This window comes from Mya arenaria, chromosome 15, assembly GCF_026914265.1.
Source record: "Mya arenaria isolate MELC-2E11 chromosome 15, ASM2691426v1".
Taxonomy (NCBI): Eukaryota; Metazoa; Mollusca; class Bivalvia; order Myida; family Myidae; genus Mya; species Mya arenaria.
In genome coordinates, this window is record NC_069136.1 from 3993889 (window position 1) to 4004230 (window position 10342).

Below are 10342 nucleotides of genomic sequence, written 5' to 3' on the forward strand. Positions count from 1 at the left end.
GACCTCACTGTTTAATCTTGTATCGGTCCCCAGCAACCAGTTTACTTATTGTGTTTTGTTAACATGGACTTCACAGTTTAATCTTGTAAGTGAATTCTAAATGACATGTGCAAACAGTTACTATACATCTGACTGAGTTACAAAAATTTATCCATTGCTAAATGTTTATTCAATTTGAGTTGGGGGTAAAAAAAAGAATTATATTTTGTTTCAGTTATAACAGTCATTTTCGACATACGAATGTACAATGTATTTTGTACGGTCTTCTTTCGGTCTTTTATTTCGAGTGCAAAACATTTGTTTTTCAGATAAAACACGAATTTGCGACATACAATCTAAAGCATTTTTTCACAAACTTTTGAATATGTACTGCTTAGTTTAAATACTAATATAATTATGAATGATGCTGTTAAAATGCTGTAAAATATGGCTATTTATGAATGTTGTAATGGCCTATTGGGATGACCTTGGCTACATTCTCTCTATTACTGGGCAAATACAAGGGGTTCTTAAAACCTTAAAAAATAAGAAAAATGTTCTTTGTAGACATAATAACCGATTCTAAGATATGATCTGGTGTATAAATTTATTCTGTCCTTTGAATTGCTGAGCATGTTAGAGCTCGAAATACATTTATCATGTACATCATTTAAATGATGTTATACCCTCTCTCTTAAGAAGTGTACATATGATAAAAACAATGTATATGCCATACACGTCAATAATGGTATTTCTTAATTCATGCGAATCAAGTAACTATCAAACCCTTAGAAACTACATCCAAAATGAAGTAGTGCTTGTGGCAAATACCGAAACACTCAAAGTTCTCCTCCAGCAACGCAAGCGTGCAAAAAGTCCCAAAAGGAAATATGGTAAGAATTCCATATAACACATTGGCTTTTTACTGTATTCGAAATTGTATTAAAATACTTGAACGAGCTTGTATATTGCAATTGTATAGCGAGTTATAATGAAATCATTTGAACAACCTTTAAAAGCATATATGTCAGAATTAGAAACACACATTCTCTGTTAGATATATTGTCATATAAACATCTCCATCTTTCGAAACACAGGAGTTGAGCATGTTGAAGCACAATGGTCATATGCATATATTATATATGTAAAGTACTTGTAAAGGCATTCTATTAAAAACATTATTAAAAAACGATTCCATTTTTAAAAAATGCACATTGGTTTAAGGTTATGCTATATTATTGTTCACAATAAAAGCAATATATGCTATAAAATTACATAAATATTATCCAAAGACAATTGCAGACTAACAATCATACTCTCGTTCAGACCACACAACATATACTTTCAATTTCATAATTAAACGTCAGTTTACATTGATACTTTTCTAATCTTCATCTCGACTGACATCAGGGATTCGTAGTAGGTGGTGAAATTCCACCAGTTCAGGCCCTGTCCATATGCATCGTTTCCGTAGTCTCCGTTGAGGTTCGATTGGTGACAGTGCTTGTACCACCAGGCACCTAGAACATAATGGATAGCGTTAAAGCCGTGTAGATTAAAGGAGCACACGCTCATTTACAAACATATATACTACACATGCGCTTCACTGCCTTTACCATATTGCATATATCCATAAGCTTTACTATTAACAAGGGGCCAAACATCACGGCGCTGGTTTTCATTCGACTATTCAATTGACCAAACAGGTCGGAGTCAGATTTCAATTCGCCTTATGATTTATATGTTATAAACCATACTGTTGATTTTAAAGGCCGGAGAACCCCGTGTAACAGTAAAGTATTTGTATCAACTGGATGCAGATTTTTTGCCATTTACAATAATTATACATGTTATAAACATGCTTTAAACAAGAATATCGCTGGAAGTGATGGATGCTCCCCATACGCCCGTTTTCTATGAAAAGGCAGATCTTGTAATACAATTTGCTGGTTGAAGGTAAATTGTTGTAGTATTATAATACGCAGTTGGAAAGATTCATAACATTGAAAGATATGGACAGGTTTGAGATATAAATTTAAAGGTAATTTACAAGAAATTAAACAAAAAAGCAGCAATTGAAATCCACAAATATTGACGATATGGCGCGGACAAACTCCTGCCAAAATATGTAAGAAAAAAATATGGTTCTAGATGGATTTGAACCGCTACCTTGAAACCCTCAAAAATTTGTAGTCATGTGCTTAATAACATAGGTTAAAGCATTAAAGTTAAAGAAAATTCAAGTAGAGGTTTTCATTAGGAGTACATTACCTCAATATCCGCGATAGGATTAGGGTGCTTGTGCACTGCACTTCCTTTCATTGCAATCTATCTAAATACCAAGTTTTATTTCAATCCCATCGGTAGATTTGATGTTATGGCCCGACAAGCACCATTTATGATAAAATGGTTCAAGGAAGATAACTTAATAGATATGCATGAAAGGTTTATGGTTTTTATTCACTGTACTTTCTCTCAATGCCATCGATCCATATAACAAGTTTTATTTCAATACCATAAGTAGTTTTCAAGTTATGGCCCGGACAGGCACAAATTATGAAAAAAATGGCAGCATCAGTTTTGAAGTTATTCTCCGGACTAGAGTGTGAAGGACGGAAGGAAGGACGGACGGGGAGCATAATTACATCAAATTTAGATGTGATAACCAGGAGTTATTACAAATGATGAATTGGAAACCTTCTGGTAAATTTAATCACAAAAATTTATCAGTGTAGAATAGTTGCAATATAACATTGTCTGTTCTTACTGACGAATTAAGGGGCAAACTTTCAACAGGACGCTGCCGAAATACGATACATTGTGATAAGTAACAATTATATGACGAATAAACATAAACAAAGCCAACTGGAAATTATTTGGCATGGTAAAAAGATTCATTACCGAGACGATATCATTATGCGGATAGAAATAGGACAGTGCCATAAGGGGGGAAATTTAAATACCTGATTGTATTTTTTTTTAAATATTGTAACTATCTTATGGATTTATTTTAATATTGTTGTCGCAAATATTTTCTTGTTACTGATATTTCGTAAATCCTGCTACAGCGATCCCCTTTCCAGTGTATACAAAATCATTTTTAAACAAAATATTCAATGGCTTACCTAAGAATATTTCCGCACAGTTTCCATCATAGCTATCGTTGTCATTGTCGTAGGTGGAGAATTGTTGACCATTGTGATGTGACAAGTTGTCTCCGGCTGTTCCCGCATACCCATCAACGGTTAGCTCATAACCAGACTTCAAATCCCCCATCTTGAACACCTTATAGTAGGCATATTTAGTTGTACCGTCGTACTTCGTCATGTCGACTCGCAGTTCGTATCGATCTTGTCGAGATATGTAATGAATCTGCTCAAGGCCAAGCCAGAAGTTGGTATCAAGGCTCCCAAAACCTTTCTGATAGGTCTTCCAATCTTTGAAGAAATTTGAGCCCGATATTCGACGCTGTATGACGGTCCATCCACCCCCTGATGTCTCCATGTCACAACGGACGGGAAAACTTGATGTTCCGTCCGGTCTGATCCTGAAGACACCTGTCTGTGCCTCATATTGACCCATGTCCTTGATTTCGTCGCAATCCTTAGATTCTGTAATTAAACAGTAATATCTACAAAGACTTGCCAGATAACCTGTAACAAAGCAACTCTAAATTCTGATATTAATATGTTTAGTGTGACTTGTTAATGCGTTGATCTAAAACTATATACAGACATTGTCCAGTATAAATATGTCAAATGCTGTTAACACAATTTTAACACGGAGACAATTAGGGTGAATTTTTTTAAAATTTATCACATTGTAAAGACTTGTAAAGTATATGCCGTATAGCAAGACTCCTATACACGGATTTCAGATAACCTAAAATATTTTTTTTCATATCGTAAACTGACCACGTGTACAAGCTTGGGGCAAAACATTGTTGATAAGCCCCTCCAGGTTAATACATTAAATAGTTCAAAATAGTTCAATGGTTTAGTTTACATAATAGAACGTAATGGCAGACATCAATGATTTCGAGTTATTTAAACAAGTTGATTTATCAGATTATGCAAGGAAATTATCCCCCAGTGATATAGCAGTATATTTGGATAGATTATTTGTTGGGACAGGAACTTTACCTGATCCTTACAACATAAACGCAAGTATTTGGGAGGATAATGGGAAACATCGGCCCGAGCTAACATATCCAGATATATGTAATTATCAAAAGATTTTGAGTTGAGGAAAAATCACAAATTTTACACTCAGGTGCAAGGTCATATGCTTATTTGTGATGTGATGTTTTGCGATCTGTATCTTTGGAGTAAACCAAAAAGTTAAGCAGTTCGTGTTCAGACAGAAAATGACTTCAGCGAAAGATTAACAACAAAACTACTGAAAGTGTTTGTGTCAGATTTTATCCCAGGGATAATAACGAAAAATGAGTCAAACTAACACTATTTTCATTATTTGTATTTTCATACAGTATATCAACAGAAATCAGGAATTTTGGCAGTTAATAGCAATATACATATTAAAAACATTAAGATCACAAATTGCGTTGCGTTTCTTGTTAGATGTAAACACCTAGATCGATGTAATGACTGAAGGCATCAAATTGTGTAGTACAGCTATTACAACTAAAATGTCATTCAATAAAGTAACTTGAATAACTCTCTATGACACGCTCAACATGTATTTTCACATGTGACAACTTTCTGGCCAACTTCATAGCCGGAAAGATGTCATTTGCCTTTTGTGAATGAAAGAATCCTAAGCACAGTGCCGGAGGCTGCAATTTCCTCGGCAACTAGGAACCCCCTATCTGCCAACATTTCATCACCGGGCAAAGGTTGGACTTATATCCTGATTCCAAAGATATTTGCTTGTCCGACACACGTCCACCCCATAATTCAGAAATACAATTTTCTGCTTCCGTCGGCGATATAAATATCAAATATTTTATTGTATTGTTATGTTTGTAGTTGCTCCATGTGTGTGCTCTTGCTGTAAGATTATGCGGGCGTTCAATACAAATTTCAAAACAATCGATTTTTGAAATCACTGTTGTAACAAGGTTTAAATGCCTCAGGTATATTTGCCACATCCCTCTCTGGTCAAACAATCAGTTGTTATCGTTACACTCTAATAATATTTAGAGGTACAATAAATCACAATACATGCTAAATGCCGCCTTTTACGGACCAAAGCCAACTATAACGAATTTATGTCGTTTTAATTGCTACTAACTCGCTAAATACGGGATTCTAGGAATGAACCATTTTCATTGGCTGTTGAAATTGTTATCAAACGGAAATGTTGAATATTATTGAATTTGGCTGCCATATTTTGTTTTACAGACTTTTTGAACAAATTGTGTGCTTTGTTTAAAATAATATGGAATTGTTAGCCTACTTCCACTACTTTCTACGGTTCGTTTTTAGTGTTGTGTTAGACATGATATTATAATTAAGGACATTGTTTTTGTAACCAGACAACAAAGTGGAAGCCAACAAAGTTGAAACATTTTTGAATTGTTGTCAAATGGTTTACTTTCACGAAAAAGATTATCTTTGAATAGAAAATAAACAACTTAACAATGGCATAACTTTTTGATGGCATAACCTTTAGATGACATAACCTTTCGGGAAACTACTTTGTTGATGTTGAATTCCAATTACCAGTTATGAACACGAAGTCTCTGACTGAGCAAAGAATTAAAATATAAGTGGTGGAATGGGCTAAAGAAAAGGTAGTCCCAAAAGGTCAAGCGAATAACACAACTTTAAATAACCTTAAAATATTCACCTTATGGAAATACAAAGTACATACTGAATATCCCACCAGAAGACCTTGAACTCTTGCTTGCAAAGTTCTATAATGCTAATTCACTTGTTTTATTATATCGACTTATAGGTTTTATTAGTATTAAATATATATGTCATGCTCTTCTTATATCAGGGATTTTGTGGTATAACTGTCAGGAGATTGTTTGGTTAAATAATCATTTCAACCCGATATAAGGAATAAAAGACCAGTCAATAATTTTACTTTTTTAACATCTGACCTATCAATGATTAATCGCCATTTACTGTAAGTGTTGTTTGGCTGATATGGTACTGTACCCCGTCCAAACTTACCTTACGCAATACAGAGTTATATTTCACTTTAAATGCTCTTTTATTCTTTTTCAGATCTAATAGATGGCAAAACACATTTAACTTCTTTTACTGGCACCCTTCCAGCAATTCGATAGCTCCTTATATTTTTTGCCTTTTGTTCACACAGACCAGCGGATATGTTGGATTCAGATAGTAAATTATATATTAACAAGACATCACGAAATAAAGATCCGATATATGGTTCTCCATACATCAAGTTGACTTTCGAGAAAGAACTTGCTGATCGTGGGGAGCAACAAGGCAGAAAAAGAAACCACTCAACTTTTTGGAACACAATTTGTAAAGGTTGCTCGACAACAAACTGAATAAGCAGCATTGGCTGGCTGGAAGAATACTGCCGCTGTCAATAAATATAGTGCTCTATCAGTAGAGCAACAAGCCGAACGTTTTGACAGTATTGCTGGATCATGCGAATCAGAACGGTATATTTCCCCTCCTACGATGTAGTATATTGAAAACAATATGAATGTAAATGACTGCAAGTATAGAAAGAAACTAGTGCAGTAGTTTGCCGTGCAACAGTCACTTGAGGCACTGTAAACATTTACTCCGATAAAAGAAAATGTGTGTCTTCTTCTCAGGAAATTTCCATTGGAGTGAAGTTGTTTTATGTAAATCTGTAAGTTCTTTTACAGTTCTTTCCATAAAAATCAATGACAAAAACAGTTTAAACAACTTATTTCAAATGTTAAATATGAATGCTGCTTGTTCTCAAATGTCTAAAAAAATATGAATAATTGTAAGTTAAATAATTGAAACTTTTTTGCCAGAGCTCGAGAAAGAAGAAATAAACAAATAAAGGAGGCTAAAGCGTTCACTGTGTCTTTCCCTTACTTGGAGCAAACATCTTTGCGCTACACATTACCTTGCATGCAAACTAAGCGTGTTGGGCTCCAAACACCGTCTGGTCCACATGTTAAAGTGATAGTGGTCCGTCCTTGTGCAACGAAGCCTTCCTCACAACGCATCTTGACCTTGGCTCCAAATGAATTTACGTTACCGAGTATGACGGTGTTATTCACAATTGATAAAGGGGAACATTCTGAAATATAATTGTATATATAGTTGTTATCCGATGCTTCATAACACTAGATAATTTGTAATCAATAAAACCTCTTCAATATTTCCGAATGTTAACTCTAGAGGTTAGGCATATCTAGGTGATAGGGCTTCTTTTGTATTATTTTTGTTTTCACTTTATTGCAGCATGTTTGCATTTTAATTATGGTGGAATTAAATCTTGACAAAATAATTGTATAGCAGTTTCATGACAGACAGATAAGAGCATATCGAAATATGGTATGTGCACCATAGCAACAATGTACACTATGTATTGACATGTTTTGCAAACGCCAGTGATTTGCTCACGAAGTATAAATATTTTAGTGCCTTTGCAATTAATATAGTTTCATGCCGTCATTTACGATAACCTTACCTTTTACTTCGCATTTGTTTCCATGAATATTGCAAACATAGCCTGACATACATGATTGTGTGCCGCACTCTACAGAGTCCTACAAAGATAAAATATCATGCCTTTGTGTTACAAAAATAGTTGTCACATTTTGACGGACAGACAAACAAACAGACAGAAAGACTGACAGAAAGACTGACAGGCAGACAGAAAGACTGACAGAAAGACTGACAGGCAGACAGAAAGACTGACGGGCAGACTGACAGGCAGACGAACAGAAAGATAGACAGACAAAGTAGATAGATAGATCTCTATTTCCTTCTTTTAATGAAGACTTTGCAAACTTTGGACTATATCAAATAACAACAAACACTCTCGTCTATGTTTTTAAGGTTTATACTACGAAGTTAGAATGACATTATTTCTCTTTTATTCCTTACATAAACTAATAATTTAGGATACTTACAGTACACTATGTTGATGTGACAAGAAAACATTTATGTAATCATATGTGAAGTAAAAACAAGACAGTTGGTTAAATATATTGATATCTAATTTAAAACTTATGTAATACCTAGTGGCGTAATAACGTTAAGGCAAAGAGTTCGTGTTTTTTTATTTTTATTTTTTTATTTAATAGAACATAATATTTTCCCATTTGGACCATGAGCTGACCACATTGATAACACAATATTTTACAATATATGGCATAAATGGTATTCCACTGGCTGATTTCTGCCATTTCCTGGCGGAAACATTGATCGTGTCATTGACAATTATCATAAACACACTTTGCAATCAAAGTTCTGGAAGTACTACTTGATTGTGATTTGGCTCATTAAAATTCCATTTTTTACTTTCGTTTCAGCGGTATTTTATTCAAACCATGTGGCCTTTATGATATTGTTCTGAATGTATTTAAATATTTAATAAAAGTATGGACAACATTGATACGGATAATTCATAATATGTATATGAAAGTTAGCAACTTTGATCGTTTGTGGCCGCCGGGGCCCGAGCTAAAACCTCGAGTGAGCCGATATATATATCTTCTAACGCCTTAAACGTTTCAAAGATGTTTCTATCGAACGTTACTCTACATATTGGAGCGAAATGTTTTCATTTTCCTTATGCCTCCGACAAGGAATATTTACGAACCTATCAAAAATATGCTACCAAATCAAGGTTGTTATTTATTATATTCAAATGCTACCACATTGTCGTTATGATTTACACGGACACCTTACTGCTTAAAATGAACGTTTTGAAGTTGAAAAGGGTTGTACTTGTTCTGGCGCAGACATTACGTTATATTGTTCCATATATTTATATAGTGTGTAGTCCCATAATTTACAATGGTCCGCCACCTCACACTGACCGCGCGTGAGCTATCGTGATTTGAATTGTATTGCACACACGCACACGCACCAACGCACGAACGCACCCCACCCCGTACGCACATACACACAAACACACACACGAGCACGCACATAAGCTAAAGGAAGGATATTCGTATCCATATTTTCGAATAGAACCTTTGGTTTTTTAACGTCACTGAATAAACTTCCGATATACATGATACAATTTCGAAGGGTTTGTACCAGTACTGAGTACGCCAGACATTTAGGCAACTGGTACTAACGTTGTTTGTTTAATTTGACTCTCATGGGGACTGAAACCGTGAGCAATCGCTCTAACATTTGGCTATCGGATTGATTACGTTAGAGACTTACGCCTTATATTGGCTAATAGGAACACTTATTGTCTACCAACATTTTCATAAGGATGCCAGTAGCGAGTATAAATTCTGAAAATGCCTACTACCTCTTGCTTTGGTTTTATCCAATAGTGTAGACCTCGTCTTTTAGTCGGAACAACTTCAGGATTAGGCTCTATGTCCAGTTCGCAAAGGTGGAAAACTCCGTGAAAATTCACAGCCGTGCATGCTGCGCGAAATTTACATTCATCCACGCATCCGTTAAAACTACCATATTCCTTCCAAACTTTCCGACCAGGAATGTCGATTTTTCCATAACCAGCTTGGTTTAATTCAATGATTTGTCCTTTAGGTAGACCACACAGTAGTGATAATTTTGTGTAAAGAATAACACTAAATATATGAATGCTCATTTTCAATGCAATACTTGATTGAATATATAGTCATAACAAATTAGCTGTAAATGTCCTGGAGCTTTTTCACCAGTAAACACCCTGGTTAATATGTGTGTCCCGTGTGCACAACTTTCAAACCATTGTAAGTTAACTTTTAGCTCTTATTATTCCCTTATATAATAATTCATGAAAACACAGCATTAAAAAGCAAAGCTTTGCGTTCAACAGCAATATGGATGTATTTTCTTGATAAGAACCGCAGCTACATTTGAATACATTAGGAGTAGAAAGGCAGTAAAAGACGTGTGTGCTGCACATGCGCACGTTATGAACACGTGACCTAAATGAGTCTTGTTCATATTATACCTTTAGAGTAGTTGTGTAAAAAGGATTGGTTAAGCGCTGCAAGACAGATAACTAGCAACATGTTCAATTTTTATAAGCGTATTATGCACTTATCTTAATTAAATATGCATATGGGTAATAAGCAAAGCCTTAAACACATATATAGAAGGGAATTATATAGAGAGAAGATATTTAATTTGTCGTTACTCAATAAATATTGTATCAAACTGGTTTTCTATAAATTTACTCAAACGCGCCTTGGTGAGTTTTTATCCATTTTGGTCAAAGTGTTTAATCATTTTCGTAT

At 34.8% G+C, this 10342-nt stretch overlaps 1 protein-coding gene across 1 annotated transcript; it reads right to left on the reverse strand.

Annotated features, from left to right (window-relative positions):
* Positions 1–1068: 1068 nt before the first annotated feature.
* Positions 1069–3561, reverse strand: LOC128220098 (fibrinogen-like protein A). Its single transcript, XM_052928357.1, has 2 exons — positions 3105–3561; positions 1069–1499 (listed from the first exon to the last, which is right to left on the reverse strand). The coding sequence occupies exons 1-2, from the start codon at positions 3559–3561 to the stop codon at positions 1348–1350; spliced, it is 609 nt and encodes a 202-aa protein (XP_052784317.1). The 3' UTR covers positions 1069–1347.
* Between the last annotated feature and the right edge of the window lie 6781 nt (positions 3562–10342).

Coding starts and splice junctions, on each gene's coding strand:
- LOC128220098 (XM_052928357.1), bottom strand. CDS start 3,561: ATGGGTCAATATGAGGCACAGACAGGTGTCTTCAGGATCAGACCGGAC. Junction 1,500..3,104: donor CTGTGCGGAAATATTCTTAG/GTAAGCCATTGA, acceptor ATTATGTTCTAG/GTGCCTGGTGGTACAAGCAC.